The sequence below is a fragment of the Podarcis vaucheri genome (genome assembly GCF_965113315.1).
Source record: "Podarcis vaucheri genome assembly, chromosome: 15".
Classification (NCBI taxonomy): Eukaryota; Metazoa; Chordata; class Lepidosauria; order Squamata; family Lacertidae; genus Podarcis; species Podarcis vaucheri.
Window position 1 is genome coordinate 7,273,435 of NC_138753.1, and position 18,546 is coordinate 7,291,980.

General features: G+C 46.0%; 1 protein-coding gene and 1 long non-coding RNA gene across 7 annotated transcripts in view; one reads left to right on the forward strand and one right to left on the reverse strand.

Moving 5' to 3' along the window:
• The first annotated feature begins 228 nt into the window (after positions 1 to 228).
• LOC309519724 lies at positions 229 to 11,887 on the forward strand. The gene is made up of 5 exons (XR_014213978.1): positions 229 to 599; positions 1,091 to 1,201; positions 1,312 to 2,672; positions 6,044 to 6,155; positions 11,793 to 11,887. It is a non-coding gene; the product is annotated as an uncharacterized lncRNA (long non-coding RNA).
• Positions 11,853 to 18,546, reverse strand: part of ACACA (acetyl-CoA carboxylase alpha) — a 194,265-nt gene continuing 187,571 nt past the window's right edge. For all 6 annotated transcript variants that reach the window (XM_082200776.1, XM_082200774.1, XM_082200775.1 and 3 more), the window contains one exon: positions 11,853 to 16,314. In XM_082200776.1, coding sequence (XP_082056902.1) covers positions 16,188 to 16,314 — 127 coding nt within the window. In that variant the 3' untranslated portion in view covers positions 11,853 to 16,187. The remainder of the gene's footprint in view (positions 16,315 to 18,546) is intronic.

Sequence of the window (18,546 nt, forward strand, 5' to 3'; positions counted from 1 at the left end):
GGGTCAGCAAACTTTTTCAGCAGGGGGCCGGTCCACTGTCCCTCAGACCTTGTAGGAGGGGGGCTGGACTATATTTTGAAGGGGGGAAAATGAACGAATTCCTATGCCCCACAAATAACCCAGAGATGCATTTTAAATAAAAGCACACCTACTCATGTAAAAACACGCTGATTCTTGGACTGTCTGTGGGCCAGATTTAGAAGGTGATTGGGCTGGATCCGGCTGCCCATGTACCAGCTAGTTCCAACCTCATCACCATTCTGCCCTTCCTGATACTCATCCACATCCCTGAAGCTTGAGGAATTCTGTTAGACCCACAGTGAACAAAGGAGGAGTTTCTCGTTTAAAAGGGAGGGAAGGGTTTCTAGTCCTCTTGATTGTATATATATATATAAAAAAGGGAGTAGAGGGAAGCTTGAAAATGAAGCTTCTGGCCAGTTAAAAGACCCTTTGATTTTCTTTCTAGCTGCTAAACACTGAAACAATTAATTATCTCCTTCATTTCAACAGAGATTTGATAAGTTTCATTGCCTGCCTTGTAGCTTTGGACAGGCCTGTGTGAAAGTGATGCTTTGACAAGATTCAGAAAAGGCAAGAAGGTAGGAAGGTGTCCACTCTCCCACTTGTTGTTTAGAAAGGGGCCTTTGCTTCTCCCTTAGCAATTTTTGTGAGGTGACGAGTTTGTTTTTGGAAGCCGAGCGGAACCTGGGACAGGTTGGTATTTTAAAATTGTGGCTTCTGTTGCATGTTTTGCAGCTTTAACTGTTTCTGTCTGCCTTGAGCCTTTGGGACAGTGCTGCACTCAGAACAGTTCTTTAGATGGTAAGGTATATTAATCACTTTACTTCACTTCAAACCATGGTAAGCCAGCCCTGCTGGATTCAGGGCCCCCTCTTGCTCATTCTGCTGTGTGGGGCTCTGGGTATCTGCCCCCACCTGGCAGTGCCACCATTCTTTAAAAATAATAATTAGAACTTCCCCCCTCCATTTCTGCTGTGTGGCCACTCCAATGCAGTGAAGCTCAGTTTTTTTCTGTAATTCTAGCTGTGACGAGCTAAAACAGAACACCCCCTTCTTTCTTTTTTTACAGGCATATGGACTAGAAACTTTGCTAGTATTTGTTTGTTTTTTAATGTGAAGAAAGGTGGCATATTGACAGAGCTGGATTTTGCTCCTACAGAGATACCCTTGGCCCCAGATGGTAACCCTAAATTTAAAATAAAAATAAAAATTGTGTGTGCTTGTTTCAAGAAGCTGCTTTCAGGAAATGAAATGACAGTGTGAATTCTATCTTAATGTGGGTTCTCCAAGTGGCGGAACGAGGACAGTTATCCCCATCAGAAAATCGAAGATTTTTTCCCACCCCGCCCCCTCTAGGGTGCAGAAAGTATCTGTGTCAAGGTGAGTATTGACTTTTGTCTTAGAAAATGTATGTAGCATGGATGAATAAATCTTTATGTGCATTTGCAGCAAAGCCAGAGCTGTAGATCTTAGAGAAGGACATTGATTTTTGCCCGCTCCCCCCCCCTCCACTGCCTCCCATTTTCTCCAGCTTTCCGAAGAGTCAAAATTTGCCTGGCATAAACTTCTTTTAAAACAACAACAACAATTCTGTGGACCCCTTCAGAGTTTGTCATATTTCTATTCTTGGATTTAGTTGCATGGCCCCCCAACCCTGGGGAAAGTTTTGGAGAGTCATGGTCTATCCTTTTGCAAAAACTATAAGTGATAAAGCTAAGAACTGGGGTGTGAGATTAGGTTGCAGCCAGCTGTTTTGGGGTTGGACATGAGACTTTAGATGGGTACTGTTGGACGAGGAGAAGAGAGAAGCACATGATGCAAAATGGTGTCGAGTAATGGCAGGAAAAGCACCAAAGATCAGTCGTTGAGCACTTTGTTTGTATGCACTAGGTCTCAGGTTCCAGCTCCAGGTAAGACTGGGAATTGTCCCCATCTAAAATCTTCTGCCACTCAGTGTAGACAGCACCTGAGAAAGGTAGACCAGCTGTCTGAACAAGTATATGGGCAGTTTTTAATGTTGGATTTCTTTACTGTGCTTAATGTTTTTAATTTGTTGGAAGCTGCCCAGAGTGGCTGGGGCAACCCAACCAGGTGGGAGGCGTATCAACAACATCATCCTGTCTCCCTGGGTTTTAGGAAATAACAGCAGCTTCCTAGAACCCAGGGAGACATGTCAGTGTTCCTTTCCCAAAGTTCCAGTAGCTGGGGCCGATGAATGGTTTTATTTATCAAATTAATTCGAGACACAATTCCTCCTTAACTCTTCCTATTGTTTACAAAACACCCGGTTTTTAAGACCACCTCTTTTAATACTGTCTCCCAGCCTTGCATCTTCTCTTCTGCCAAGTCAGACAGACCTCAGGAGTAGGACCATGTTTTCAAGTGAATCTCTTCCCTGTGCCATCTTGCAAACAATGAAGGGCGGCATTTAATTTGAATAAATAAACAAACAAACAAAATAACCCCCAAGCCTGTTGATTGCAGTGTGGACTGTGTCACACCCATATTCCTCTCTTTTCTCTTGTAATAACCGAACTCAGAGCTGGGAAGTCTGCGGCCTGCAGGATGTTGCCAGGCTACAACTCCAATCATCCTTGACTCCCAACAGGGGCTGTTGGAAGCCCAGCCCAACGACATCTCCAACATAACAGGTATGTTTAGCCTGGAAAAGAAGAGACTGAGAGCAGATGTGATAGCCATCTTCAAATAGATGGAAGATGGAGCAAGCTTGTTCTCTCAAACTCCAGAGAGTAGGACTCCAATCAGTGGCTTCAAGCTACAAGAAAGGAGATTCTGGCTGAACATCAGGAAGAACTTTCTGACCATAAGAGCTGTTCAACAATGGAGCGGTCTCCCTTGGGAGGTGGTGGTTTCTCCTTCCTTGCAGGTTTTCAAGCAGCGGGTCGATGACCATCTGTCACGGATGCTTTAGTTGCATTGCAGGGGTTGGACTGGATGACCCTCGGGGTCCCTTCAAACTCGTACAATTCTATGAATCTGCAGTGGTGTGGAGAACTGTAGCTCTATGCCCACAGTATCTGCTTTGCGTGCAGAAGGTCCCAGATTCAATCGCCAGCGTCACCAGGTTAGGGCTGGGAGAGACTCCAGTCTCAAACATTGGGAGAGCTGTTGCCAGTCAGTGTTGACAGTACTGAGCTAGATGGGCCAGTGGGTGTGACTTAGTCCTATGAGCCTGTGTTTGCTAATTGGTTAAGCAACGGGTCTTCTGCTGAATCCCTCTCTCAGGGTTACATCACTGATTATAGATTGGAAGAGAGGGGGGCAAGGGACCTGTTAGTTGCATCTTGCATTTGTGAACCCAGCATGGAGCCAGGGTTCAGACTAGATGACCGCTGGGACCCCTTCCTCTAGATTATCTCTAATGCATCATCACCACCATAATCAGCATCAGCATCTCTCTCTCTATATATATATATATATGCCAATGAGAAATATGTGTTCATCTGGTGTTTGAAATGAATATTAAAACACACAAATACTCAGTACTGTAATGGTTTAGAATTACTGTGTGTGTGTGTGTGTGTGTGTGTGTACGTGTACGTGTACGTGTACGTGTACGTGTGTGTGTACACGTACACACACACACTCTCGGGATTTTTCTGTGTTTTGGCAGGTTGTGTGTGTGTGTGTTTTTCCAGCAATATCACACACAGACACACAATCTATATCTATAATCACTGGTTATACACAGTGGATAATGAAGTAGAGCTGTCAACCAATTAAAGAATTTTAGCTGATTAATTGCCCTTCTTTTTAACCAGTGCATTGATTTTAATGAATCAATTTAAATTTAAAGGCATTTGCATATTATCACCATCTTTGCTTAGGTGCCTTTTGGAGATATTGAAGGACAGATGAGATAACAACCCGTTTAATAAGCAAGGCCACCACTCTGCGTTAAAACTGGAGGGCTCAGCGATAGAGGAGGTGCTTTTGCACCCAGAAGGGCTTAGGGTCGGTCCCCAGCACCCCATCCCCCCCCCCGTGAAAAGGGTGTCGTTTGAGGTGCAGCAAGAGGGTGGTAACCCCAAGCAGGGCCTGCTTGGTGGTGACACCCCAACGGTGGAATGCCGCTTCCCAGGAAGACTTGCCTGGCCCCGGCCTTGATGTCAGTATGGTGCCATGTGAGCACTCTTCTGTGTTTGTTTCCTTAGCCTTAACCAAACAGCTGCCTCACGGCCTCAGATCTACAGTCTGCCATATATGGGTGTTTTTTTATCCTTTGGAAATGGCTGCAGTGATTTACCATTTGTTTTTTTTGTGTTTGTTTTTTTAAAAGAATAATCTTTGTTTTAAAGTTGTTGCTTTCATTTTGTTCCTCTGTCCCCTCTTTTAGCTTTTTCTCTTAAGGAAATTATGGGGCATAGTTGTTATTTATTTTCATAGAATCCACAGGCCACTTGATTGTATTAAAAAAAAAGCTTCAAAGTGGTTTACAAAAGAATAAAACAATAAAGACTCAAGGCAAGCCCTGCTATCATCAGGCATCTCTGAAGCACAAAGGTTTTTGTTTTCCCCCTGTTCAGTTGTGAGCCATTGAATGATAAAAGGTGTTGAGATGAGAGTGGGTCCTCTCCACATGTGTGAAACTTATCAGATGAGATTATTAATTAAATAATTAAATGTGTACAGCGGTACAGATGCTTCAGGTTCCAGACTCCGCTAACCCAGAAATAGTACCTCGGGTTAAGAACTTCGCTTCAGGATGAGAACAGAAATTGTGCAGCGGCGGCAGCGGGAGACCCCATTAGCTAAAGTGGTGCTTCGGGTTAAGAATAGTTTCAGGTTAAGAACGGACCTCCGGAACGAATTAAGTTCTTAACCTGAGGTACCACTGTACAGCGCCCTAGACTCATAGACCTCAGGGCGATTCACAGCACAAAAAAACACACAAAATAGCTTAGAAGTGGGGAACTTCAAAAATGTGGGGGCAGGGGGAAGATTCCTAGCTTTTAACAGAATAAGCCAAGGCCATAGCTCAGTGATTCCGAGTTCAGTCCCTGACATCTCCAAGCAGGGCTTTCCGAAAACCCTGGAGAGCTGCTGCCAGTCAGTGAGGACAGTATTGAGCTACAATTGAGCCGCACGCTGGGCAGAAGTTTCCTGCATTGCAGGGGGGTTGGAGCAGATGACCCTCGGGGTCCCTTTGAGTTCTACAGTTGTTGTTGTTGTTTGTTGTTGTTTAGTCGTGTCCGACTCTTCGTGACCCCATGGACCAGAGCACTCCAGGCACTCCTGTCTTCCACTGCCTCCCGCAGTTTAGTCAGACTCATGTTTGTAGCTTCGAGAACACTATCCAACCATCTCGTCCTCTGTCACCCCTTTCTCCTTGTGCCCTCCATCTTTCCCAACATCAGGGTCTTTTCCAGGGAGTCTTCTCTTCTCATGAGGTGGCCAAAGTCTTGGAGCCTCAGCTTCAGGATCTGTCTTTCCAGTGAGCACTCAGGGCTGATTTCCTTAAGAATGGATAGGTTAGATCTTCTTGCAGTTCATGGGACTCTCAAGAGTCTCCTCCAGCACCATAATTCAAAAGCGTCAATTCTTCGGTGATCAGCCTTCTTTATGGTCCAGCTCTCACTTCCATACATCACTACTGGGAAAACCATAGCTTTTACTATATGGACCTTTGTTGTTCGCATCGCCCATCAATGAACAATGGACACAATGTCAGCATGGAACCGAAGGCACCTGTGAAGCTCCCGATTCCATCCAGCTCATGGGTCCTGAGCGATGTGGCGTCTAGCCCTATGAAAATGGCCCCACCCTGACAGCGCTTAAAGTCCATCTTTGCAGATTTAAGATTGAAATGGATGCTGGTGGGGAACCAGTACTACTATAGAACAGATCCTCCCAATTTGGGCCAAGGGATTTTCATTCCAAATTTCATCTGGCCCTGAACTCATTAGGCTCCCGTAGGCAAATAACAGAAGTTGGGGAAGGGAAACACACTTCCTCTCTCATTTTTCTGGTGCATTGACATTCTTCCATGCTTGTTTCCTAGACTTTAGGCAAGCGGCCGCCTGCCAGCCTCAGTCCCTCAGCCTGCAGCATGGGCGTTCTTGAGAGGATTACAGAAAGAATCCTTGTTTTGTGCTTGGAGCCCTCTCTCCCAGGTATTGTTTATAAATCCTTGCTATTATTGTGGCTGAGAATAGGGAATTGGCTAGCTTGGCACCTGTTCTTGGCATAGGGTTTTCCTTGCTGTGGTTCGATGAGGTTGTGTGTGTGTGTGTGTGTGATGCCTGCTTCTCTGTTTGACACAAGTCTCTTAAAGTTACCTCCTGTTGCTTCTGAGTTTCTTTGCAGGCATATTAAAAGGTGAGCATGGAAAATGCTTGTTTCATATTGTTTGAAGAGATAAGTGGAAGGTAGGATGGTGGGGAGAAGAGAAATTCAAACCCTTGAATCTTTACTTATCAGCGTCCTGGCAGGCTTTCATTCTTTCCCCCCCTTACCTGGGTGGTGCGATACCTGGGGAACGCAGGCAAGGAGGCTTCAGCTGGGTCTCGACCTGGTTTCATCCGCTGAGGTTGGTTCTCTTATCCTCTCCACCGGTAGCGGGGCAGGAATGGTCTGTTTCCAGGACAGACATTAGAGATCTGAGCTTGCTCATGTAACACCCAGCCCTGGATCCTGTCGCCAGCCCCCTCTCCAAAATGTGTGGTTTGGCGGCCACAGAAGTTAACCAGCTCTGCTTCCAGTGGCAGGTCTTGCTGTCTGACTGTGACTAATTTCTGGCGTTGTGGTCCAAACCACTGAGCCTCTTGGGCTTTGCCGATCAGAAGGTCAGCAGTTTGAATCCCCGCAACAGGGTCCCTGCTCCTGCCAACCTAGTAGTTGGAAAGCATGCCAGTGCAAGTAGATAAATAGGTACCGCTGCGGCAGGAAGGTAAACGACGTTTCCATGGTATTCCGTTGTACCAGAAGGGGTTTAGTCATGCTGGCCACATGACTGGGAAAACTGTGGACAAGTGCCAGCTCCCTCAGCCTGGAAGTGAGATGAGTGCTGCACCCCATAGTTGCCTTTGACTGGACTTAACCGTCCAGGGGTCCTTTACTTTCCTTTTTTACCTTAATTTCTCTCCATCTTGTGTGCAGGAGAGAGAGAGAAATAAGATGCAGTCCTATGTGGGCACAAGACTTGTGTGTACTTAATAAATGCTTCACAGTTTCAAAAAGGCGCTTTCTTTTCCGAGCACAATTCAAAGTGTTGGTGCTGATCTTTAAAGCCCTAGAGATCCTTGGCCCAGTATACCTGAAGAAGCGTCTCCACCCTCATCGTTCTGCCCAGACACTGAGGTCCAGTGCCAAGGGGCTTCTGGCGGTTCCCTCGCTGTGAGAAGCCAAGTTACAGGGAACCAGGCAGAGGGCCTTCTTGGTAGTGGCACCCACCCTGTGGAACGCCCTCCCACCAGATGTCAAAGAGAACAACAACTATCTGACTTTTCGAAGACATCTGAAGGCAGCCCTGTTCAGGGAAGTTTTTAATGTGTGACATTTTAATGTATTTTTAATCTTTGTTGGAAGCTGCCCAGAGTGGCTGGGGAAATCCAGCCAGATGGACAAGGTACAAATAAATTATTTATTTATTTATTTATTTATTTATTTATTTATTATTATTATTATTATTATTATTATTATTATTATTATTATTTATTAATTTATTTATTAAATGTCACCTAAAGTAAAGGGTGTTGTTTTTAACACGAAACGCATGGATCTTCCCCTCCTTTCCAGCAGCCTATGCTTGCTATTAAAATGGCGGTGGAGAATCTGGTGCCCTGTGGGTGCTGATAGGCTCTCTACAGCTCCCTATCATGCTTGGCCATTGGCCCTACTGGCTGGGGCGGAGTCCAATTCCACCCAGCTCCCTAGAGCCCACACTGAGTGACAGCGGCTGTCCAGGATTTCAGGAAGAAGAAAAAAAATCCCAGTCCTATCTGGAGATGCCAGGGATTGAATATGGGACCTTTAGTGGGCAAGGCAGATTCTCTGCCACTGAGCTGTGGCCCTTCCCAAAGAGTGATTCATCACTCCGAGAGAATCTGTTCACTTTGCCTGCCTGTAGGAGAATCGCTCTCCAAATCCCAGTGACTGAAACTCCCAAGGACACACTTTTTCTTGGTGCCGGAGGTCTTGGCTGAATGCAGAGCGGGAGGCTAAACTGCCTTTACGAGAAAAGGGCAACCACAGAACAGGCTTTCCTGCAAATGCTTCTCCTTAATGCCATCAATTAACAGCTATCCCGAATTTCCCAACAGAATCTCAATTCTTTAGCCATATGTGATACCTCTGTTAATTAGCTTTTATTAAAAAAAAATAGGACAACAACAGATAACCCGGCACTGATTTTTTTTAAAAAAAAACACAAACAAAAAACAGGAGGTGAGTGTAGCAGAAATGATACGCCCTCCCTGTCCCTCCCCCCTCCCGAAAATAAAACCACACAGAATTTCAACTTTCAGACAAACAACTTCATTTACAAGTGTGGCTCTAATTAGCTTCTGAATTAGTAAAGCGGAGTCCCCCCCCTCCCTCCCCCAGATCAGCAAAAGCCCGGGGGGAAGCGGCGGAATAGCGAGAATCGCATTTCCAATTATTTTGTTGAATTGCTAATTTAGTTATTGTGGCTGCCGTAATTGTGAAGGGTATTGGGTGTGCAATTCAATTTGTTTTAAATATTTGTGGGAAGGCTGTTCGGTAATGGAGCTGACCTGTTTTGCGGCCCAAATTGAGAGAAGGGACTCGAACAAGGAGGTTTGTGGGGGCGGGCAGGGAGGGGGAGAAATATGGGAGGAGAACGGGGGGGGGAGAGATATGTGGCTACAAAGCCGTGGTTTTTTTGTTTCAGTTTTTATTTTGATCTTTTCTCTCTTCATCCCTCTTAAGACCGTTGAAGCAACAAAAGGTTTAAATTAAAAGATGATAGCACTTTGATCTGCCAGCTTTTGAAAGCTTTTGCCGCTTTGGAGGTAACCCTTCCGGGCATTTTTAATATGTAGATTTTTTTTTTTAGGCTAAAGTGTTTAAATATGCATTTCCAGGGTTCAGTAGGGGTACTCTCTCTCTCCACCCTTTTATTAAGTCTGTTAAATCGATTAATGTATTTAAGCACACACGATACAGATGCATATATCTCTATATCTGTTATGTACGTACGAATTCTTCCTCCCCAAATCTTATATTGGTTCTGTGAGAGCAAACACACAGAATTGAATCTGTTGTGCTAATTTGATACGATTTAACACCATTTCATCTAAAATTATGTGTAGGGTTTCAAAATACACATCTCGCAGGAGCCTGTTTTGGAGTAAACGGATCCCTTTTTGTATGCCTAGTAGGGGAGAAGCAGTTCCATTAGCTATACCTGCAATTAAATTCAGTTGAGTAACAGTGGGGGAGAGAGAGAGTGTGTGTGAGAGAGAGAGAAAGAGAGAAGGAGGGGGCATTTGTAAAACCGTTTTAATGGATGAAATTGTGCCACCGTCACCCCCTGAATGTTAAGAGGTGAGTTTTGTTTGATCCAACACATCTGTGACCGTGGGGAGTATCCAGTACAGGATATTGCGACTTTTACGTACATTCTGCATTTAATGCCCCTAGTCCTTTGAGCACAAAGCTAAATTTTAAAAAAGAAAGCCGAAAGTTAGTGCATACAGAACTTCTTGTTTTGTGTAGGTTGGGCAGGTAAAACAAATAAATAAAGCTACATGTGAGCGTCTCACACACAATGACTTTAGTCTGCAAGAAACAGCAAACAGGGTTGTTAAAAGCAAGATGTCACTCTCTGCACATTTTAATAGTTGTTTTATTAGTCTTAATAGCTTTTATGTATATTATGAACTGCTTTGCGATTTCTAAGAGAAAAGCATTTTTATAAGCTTTTCTTAAAAACAAAACCATAGCAAACTAGAATGTCAAAGTGAAGGGCTCTGGCATAACCCCGGACTGACTAGATTTCTAAAGGGCAGTGGCTCGATTTCCTTACAGGAACCTGTTCCACTCTCGCTGCTCTCGTGGATGGCTTTTAAAGGGTATTAGACAAATTCACAGAGGATAAGGCTGCCTGTGGATACTAGTCCATGATAACCACCATATCTGGTGGCAATGCACCTCTGAATACCAGTTGTTTGAGGGGGTCACTAGTGAATGAGAGAGGTGCTGTTGTGCTCTGGCCCAGTTTATGGGCTCCCCAGAGGCATCTAGCTGGCCAGTCTGTGAACAGAATGCCAGATTAGATTAGCCTCCGTGATCCAGTCAGGCTCTTCTTGGAAGAGGTCCTTACTGCCTGGGATCCAAAATCTGTCTCTGTTCTTACCAGTACTTTCCCCAAAGTGTTTCATCTGTGGCCACATGAACTAATAAGTTGCCATTTCCTTTTTTGTAAATCTGCAGCTGGGCTCCCAACTCCCCATCAGCTCTGATGGCTGGGGCTGTCAGGTGTTGGAGTCTTGACAACATCTGGAGGGGAAACACCCTGGTGTAAATGAAAAGTTTGGGTTCCCAGAGACCTCAGTATTGGCAGTCATATTGCACCACTGAGTACATTTCCATTGTGGTGTAGTGTGGTGCAGCCAGTGTGGTGTAGTGGTTAGGAGCCATAGTCTCATAATCTGGGGAACCGGGTTCGCGTCTCCGCTCCTCCACATGCAGCTGCTGGGTGACCTTGGGCCAGTCACACTTCTTTGAAGTCTCCCAGCCCCACTCACCTCACAGAGTGTTTGTTGTGGGGGAGGAAGGGAAAGGAGATTGTTAGCCGCTTTGAGACTCCTTAAAGGGAGTGAAAGGCGGGATATCAAACCCAAACTCTTCTTCTTCTTCCTGGAACGATGGAGCTCTTGACTGTGAGTAGTTGGGATCAGTGGTAGACCTACATTTGGGCGTGGGGGTTCACAACTGGTAACAAGGTCTGGGTAACCACTGTTATCTTCTTCAGTGGGGTTGTTCTGTGACAGATCACCACACCTTTACAACATTCGTGCTACTGACTCTCAAACTTTTGGATTGTTGAAATATCCATACTCAGTTCAATGCTACTCAAATTAGGTCTACTACACCCAAAAATGTTAAGTTGCTTCTGGAGTTCCTCTGGAATTAGGGACCCAGAAGCTTAAGCTTCATTAGTTTCATAGTTCAGTGGTACCTTGGTTCTGGAAGTCTGTTCCAAAACTAAGGTGCACTTTCCCATAGAAAGTAATGCAAAATGGATTAATCCGTTCCAGACTTTTAAAAACAACCCCTAAAACAGCAATTTAACATTAATTTTACTATCTAATGAGACCATTGATCCATAAAATGAAAGCAATAAACAATGCATTGCAGTCACACAATCAATCAGTAGCTGAACTGGGTTCCACACAGTCACAAAAACAAAACAAAAAAGAGCTGCGAAAACAAAAACGCAAAATAAATAGCAAAAACAGACAGACCTCAGCGTAACACTCAAAACAGAAGTGTGGCACTCAAATCGGAAGCGTAACACTCAAAACACAGCACGTTCAGCTTCCAGAAAATGTTCGCAAACCGGAACACTTACTTCCAGGCTTGCAGTGTTTGGGTTCCAAGTTGTTTGAGTACCACGGCGTTTGAGAACCAAGGTACCACTGCAAATCCACCTCTGGCTGCAATCTTTCCTGAGGGAGGCATAAATGCTGAGGCGGATTTCTTGGAGGGAGAGCCTCAGGTGTTAAAGGTTGCATGAGAGTCTGAAGTTAACGCATTCCCGATTTCTTGCTTCTGCTTTGTGACAGAAATGGCTGCACTCTGAAAACACGGAAGCTGCGTCAAGGAATTCACAGCGCAACGCAATCTGATGGTTGGAATTTTTTTTATTAAAAGAAACTTGAGGTAAGTGAAATAAACATCAGCACCACAAGTTGTCCCAAGACATACATCAGTTAATACTTCTGTCGGATGGTTCAACTGGGCTCTCTCTCCACTTGTCCCCTCCGCTGCCTGTATTTCTGCTACAGACTTAATGAGAACAGCATCTTTTAAATCAGGGCTCCTCACCACGACACCAGTGTGCCTGCCAGTACCTCATATGCTACCCATCGAAAGTAAATAATCCATTTTGTGTTAGGCCACACCCCCACAGCAGCCATTTTGTAACTGGCGCTCACGGCACTTTCTCAAAATTTCCAGTGTGCTGGAAATTGGCAACCCCAGGTTTAAATGTTTTGTTCTCTCTAGAAAATGGGGGGGGGGGCAGAGCATGTGCTCTCACCTTCGCCCATCTGCCCCCACCCTGGTCCCAATCTGCATTGTGTGGCCAGCGGCAGGTATGATGCATTTATTAACATTTGCTGATAATCCTCCATTGGGTTAGAGTTCCTGTTTCCACCGCAGTTCTTTTTGGAGGCAGTGCAAGGCAAGGATCCCAAGACAGGGTGGGTGGCTGACCTGAAGGCCACGGCATCGTCACCAGACTGGATTATTGAAGCTGGTTGCTGCAGAGCAGAGAGCACAAAGGTGCTCTTTTTTGTGGCATGTGCATCAGTACAGGTAACCCCGCCATCTTGGGCGATTGCTGCAGGGGAATGGGACTCATCTGGCAGTGCAGAACCAGTTGTGGGGATTTGCTGGGCAGCGAGTCCTTGGCCTTTCTGACGTGTCGTTTAGAGAGAGAGAAAAGTGGCCACACGCTTACTACAGTTAACATCCTAGAGTTACACTCAGCTGACATTCTCTCTCCTGGAAAGTATTTGGGCAAGGCTTAGGTTTCCTTTAGTGACGTAAACAAGAAGCTGTTTAAAAAGGGAAGACGCTAAACCAGTGTTTGCCAGCCTGGTGCCCCCAGATGTTTTGAATTAACTCCCCATGGGAATGGTAGCCCAAAACATCTGGAGGGTCCCAAGTTGGTGCCAGCTGCATTGAATCCTCAAGAGGCAGGTAATGAGAATGCAGGTCGAAAGTCTCTTTTTTCAGGAATGTTAGGAGCCAGCTCCTTCCATAGGGTTCAAAGCACAGTGCTAAAAGTCCTTAGCAGCTGTCCTTTCCAGACACTTTCCATTATTTTCTGAACTGCAATATTTTATCAATAACCCTGTAGCTGCCTTAGGGACCCTTACAAGGCAACCCACTCAGGACGTCTGCTTGGCAGAGGGCACTGCGGTCAAGAACCTTGGCTCTTGGATGTGTGTCTATGTGGTACTGGGTCATGCCCATCTCCCCCCCTTTCATTTCAGGGTATGCAAGCTTCTTTAACTGAAAGCAGTGGGACTTGAGGTTGTGGTAGCCAGCTCTTCCTTTCAATGGGACTCGCTCTGAAGTACCTAAGTCTCAGATTACTTGCTATTTTAATAGCTTTTTAAAAATTGTTTTAATGCTTTGGTGATTGCCCCCCTCTGCTCTTTTGGGAAGAAGGGCAGGATAGGATTTTTGTGGAGGGAAATATATTGAATTCAATGAGGCTTACTCGTAAGTAAGTGGGGTTGCAGACCTTTTTTGGATTGGAGCTGGCTTCCCCCGGATCCAGGCATCTGTCCAAAGAGGCATGCCACAGGGCTTCCAAGAGAACCCATATCTAGCATGTCCCCACCTTACAAAATTGGATCCCCACCCCCTTTTGCAATTGGCTGGAACATGTGTATTAATTTAATTCCTTGTAATGAGGGGGAAAGAACACAGCATTACTTAAAACTGATTTTGCACAAAGTATTATTTTATTGCATGGTGGTGGGGTGACTCATTTAATGCTGTGTTTCCCCTTCATGAAACACCCCCCCCCCTCCCAAGTTGGTGAACTGGTGCAATAATGGCTGTCATCCCATCTGGAAGTGTCATCGAAGGCTCAACACCTGGATCCACCAGCCTGTGAGTAGCATCTCCTCTTAACATTGGTGTAGCATTGTGGGTCACTTGCGTCTTACACGAGGATTGGCTTCCAAAGGTCCATCTGTATATGCAGAAACGCAGAAAGCCAGGAACTGCCCCTCCCCATAAAGTGGAGGGGTGCTTACCTGATTTTTGGGAAGAGGGTGTGAGGGCTCTGCCAGGGTCCCAGAATCCCCCCACCGCCTTCCCAAAGCCTAAGAAGTGCTCGTCCAGCTTTGGGAAGGAGTGTGAGGGCTCTAGGACCTTGCCAGAGCCCCTCAACTGCCTTCCCAAAAGCCAGGTACGCTCATGATCGTAGGGGGGGAGGGATAAATGGAGAGTGGTTTCCTTCACTCTCCATGCTTTTATTTTATTTCCTCCTCACCCACACAAGATTTGAGGTGTATGTGTGTGTGGGCCCTTTGTTAGCCATCAGACACCCTGCTTTGGGGCTTCCTATTGGGACGTCTCATTGGCCACTGTAAGAACAGGATGCTGGCCCAGATAGGCCACTGGACTGATCCAGCAGAGGCTGGTGGCTGTAGGGAAGGCAAGCCTGACCGAGCGTAGCATATGTCTTCTGCTCCATCCCCCTGCTGCCAATGGACAACCTGACCCTCCAAAAAAGCAAGGCCACAGGTGTGCAGGTGAATTCCTGCTATTGCGCTAGCGTAGCTCCCTGAATTGGCGCCTTGGTGAAAGTGCTGCTCAGCCGGCAGGGCTTAGATGCAGGCCACTTACCACCCCCGCAAGGCTGCATTTTTTCCTACCTCCCCCCTGTCTTAAGAGACAACACAAAAGGGTGTCCTGTACCCCAGTGGGGCAGGAGATGCTCAGCTTTTACCTTTCTGCTCCACCTGTTCAAGGTTAGGTCCTCTGGCGCAAGCCAGCCGGTCCACCACCCACCAAGGCCGCAAGTGTTGATTTACAGAAGCAAGTGCCACTTCTAGCTTACAAATTGACAGCACTGCCAGCAAAGTATGTAAGGAATTGAAGGCAGGGATAGGCACCTGTGGGGTTTACTGTACGGGAACAACTTCAAGTCCATGCCCCCTACTTTCAGGGGTGGCCAACACAGTGCCCTCCCACATTGCTGAACTATACCTTCCACCACACCCAAGAACGATGTCTGAGGCTGATGTGGAGGTGGAGGCCAGGGACATCTGAACAGCACCATGTTGACTGCTCCTTACTGAATGGCAAGACGCTGTGCTCCATGAAAGCTTCATGGTAGAGCCAGGCTGTAAGGAAAGTTACGCTCAATTCAGGTAGCACAGCCACGTGATGCAGGGACTGATGGGAGATGTCGTCAGAATCATCTTGAGGGCACCAGCTTGGGGAAGTCTGTGCTACACTTTATGGGCAAGGGATATATAGCTGGGGTGGCCCTTGTTCGTTCTGCTGCAAAAGGCAGAATGATTTCAGATGGGATCATGCCCCAGTCACCTTGCAAAATAACTTTCATATGAAACAGAAATGCCCTCAGATTTCTCTAAGTCCAATAGAACGAAGGGAAACCTCTCCCCTCAAAGGCTGGAGCCTCTTATAAACACTGTTTTCTGACTATTTTAGCATTGCAGAGCTTTTTATCCGCCCTGCAGACTGGCTTTCCTAGGTTTATTGCATGAACGCAGAAATGAAACATCTGATGGCCAATCAATCGTGCACAGAGAGAAATAATAATATGACCTAAAAAAAGGGCGATGATTTAAACTTTGTGCATGAAGTGGGGATGACCTCACCACCAGCAGGGAGAGAGAGACGATAGGAGTCTAAACCAGTTTAGAACAGAAGCAGCAAGAGTTGCTGTGGGGCCTCCCTTTTAGGGGTGGCGCTACCACCCCACTGCCAAATACGACTGACAAACACTGGATCTTTTGCATTTGGAAGGTTGGGAAAAGTCAAGTAACCGACACAATGGACAAAAAGTGTACACGAGATGAAAAGCTTGGGGTGGGGGGGTTTCTGCTGAAGGCCCCTGTGGTCACACCCCGGCCCCACCCTTGATTTAAGACCTCATGGTACCAGGGTACCTTTCATGATCTCATTGGAAGTCACAACAGTGACTGAGATGCAAGTCCAGTTTACACTTTGTTAAATAAATAGGGACTACGGTACGACATCCATAAGTTACGTTTGTGGGGGGAGCCTGTATTCCTGAAGTCTCGCATGACTACTCTGAAATTCAAGTCTGAGTTTAAAAAAAGACACAAAAAAGAAGAAAATAATTAAGAAGTCCTTTCCCAGCATTTCCCCTGCTGGGAGCCAAGGTACATGGATGAAGGCAGGAGCAAAATGGCAGGGCACCTTTTCCTTCCAGCCTTGCCTGCTTACGTTGAAGCAGGCGCGTCCATGGTGGAGAGAATGCGCACGATCTCAGCTCGCTGCGTCGATGATATATGCTGGGTCATGTGGACGATGGAATCCATGGCAACCTCCGGGTTGGCCTGCACCAAACTAGGGTGAGAGAGAGGAGGCAGGTCATACATTTAGCGGTTTGAGAAGCAGTACACAGTGGTGAAGACAATTCCTTGGACCCCACAGGACAATAAGGGTCCCTAACACCATTAGCAAGAAGACCCAAAAATATGAAATTACAGTTGCAACATACCCCAGTGATGCAAAGAAGATCCTAACCTGCATCTTGGGAGAAGCCTCTCAAAAACAACTGCTCAGCTGAGGCCCAAGGGGGATTATTTGGGCACATTCCCCAGGGATGAGAGTTTAGCAAACCTTTCCCGAGGACTCAGCCCCAATCAGTTGAAAAAGACTTAATCCTTTAAATGGATCTATAATCGGTTGTTCCGTAAATAGTAATATTGGTCACCATCCCTTTTAAAATGCTTTTGCAGTACATTACAAGTATATTTCTGTATTGGTGTGTCTTTCTGCCGATTGTTTGTGGGGTCAGCTCCTTGCCACGAAGCAGGCACCTCTCGTTCTTCCTCCCAAGTTATTGATTACAATATTGTTTACAAGTTTTCAGCCAGCCTTTTAAGTGGAGCTTTTTATCCCAGTCTGTCTGTATTGTATTTGTAACTGTTTGTGTACATAGAATGGTTTTTAAGTTGTTGTTGTTGATGATGATAGTGATTTTTTAAAATGTGAAAGGCTCCGAGATATTTTATGGGAAGCAACTCATAAGAAGAAGAAGAAGAGTTTGGATTTGATATCCCGCCTTTCACTCCCTTTAAGGAGTCTCAAAGCGGCTAACAATCTCCTTTCCCTTGGAATCAAATACATAAATGAGGGTTTTTTTCCTGGTTAGCCTGTAAATTGTAAGTCACCTTGGGAAACTCAAAACGTTGCATTTTTTAAACATTAAAAACCGCCAACAAAGTATTGCTTAGCCAAGTGGCTCAGCTGGTAAGATGTGATGAGGGATTAAAGGGAATGTTAGGTTAGGTTTCTTCAATTTGTACATTGTTTCACACTTTTTAAAAAGCCCCAAAGCAATTTACAAACTTTATATACACACACACAAACACAAAAACCATGATAAAAATAATAGATTCAACAATGTAATATCACTTGGCACTAAAACAAAAAGCTCTTTGCCTGGTGCTGAAACAAGGGCAAGTCTGGCACCAGGCAGGCCTCCCTGGGGAGAGAGCATTCGGTGCGGAAAGGGCTGCAGCTCAGGGGCAAAGCATCTGCTTTGCAGGCAGGCAGTCCCAGGTCCAAGCCACAATGGCATCTCCAGATAGGGCTAGTGGAGTCTGAATCCAGCAGGAAACTTTGGGGAGCCGCTGCCTGTCAGTGTATACAGTACTGAGCAAGGTGGAAAAATCTATATAAGGCAGTTTCACAAGTTCCTGCTGAGATAGCTGGCTTGGCAGGAATGATTAAAACAACAACCCCAAGAGTTCCTGTTTTCCTTGAGAAGAAGGAATCCTCACACTGACGTTGGGGCTGTGAGGTGTCAGTAAGACTGGCTAGCAAAGGTGGGAAGGGAGACAAGAAATCTTAGGAAGGCCAGGATGCTTTGGGGGTCACATATTGAGCCAAAATGCCCAAACCTTTGCCTGCAGGGCTTTCATGTATGGTAAGATACAAGGCCTGCTTGCTGGTGGAGTTACAAGTCTCAGAACGACACAGGAAAGATCCCACATCTGCCAGGTGTGCTTGGGAATCATAACCCATCTTTCAGCCCAGACACTGAGGTCCCCCAAAGGTCTTCTACTGAGAGAAGCGAGGTTACAGGGAACCAGCCATAGGGCCTTCTCGGTAGTGGCGCCCGCCTGTGGAACACCCTCCCGTCAGATGTCAAGGAAATAGACAACTATCTGACTTTTAGAAGACACCAGAAGGCAACCCTGTTTAGGGAAGTTTTTATTGTTTGATGTTTTATCGTGTATTTAATATTCTGTTGGGAGCCGGCCAGAGTGGCTGGGGAAACCCAGCCAGATGGGTGGGGTATAAATAATAAAAATTATTATTATTATGGCTTACTGAGACTCAGAGCTTTGTTCTGCATGGGTCTCCCTCCCTCCCTCCCCATGGCTCTGTCCTTGGCTACAATTCGTGGTTAGGGAGGAGTTTAACCACAAGCCTGGTTTTGAACCACACTAAACCAGCTTGACAAGAGGGAGCAGCAAAACTGCTAAAAGCTCCCTGCACACCCCTGGTAAATCTCAGGCCTGGGGGGCCAAATTCTCGCTGGCCCTGCTTCTGAACCCTGCTTGGGGT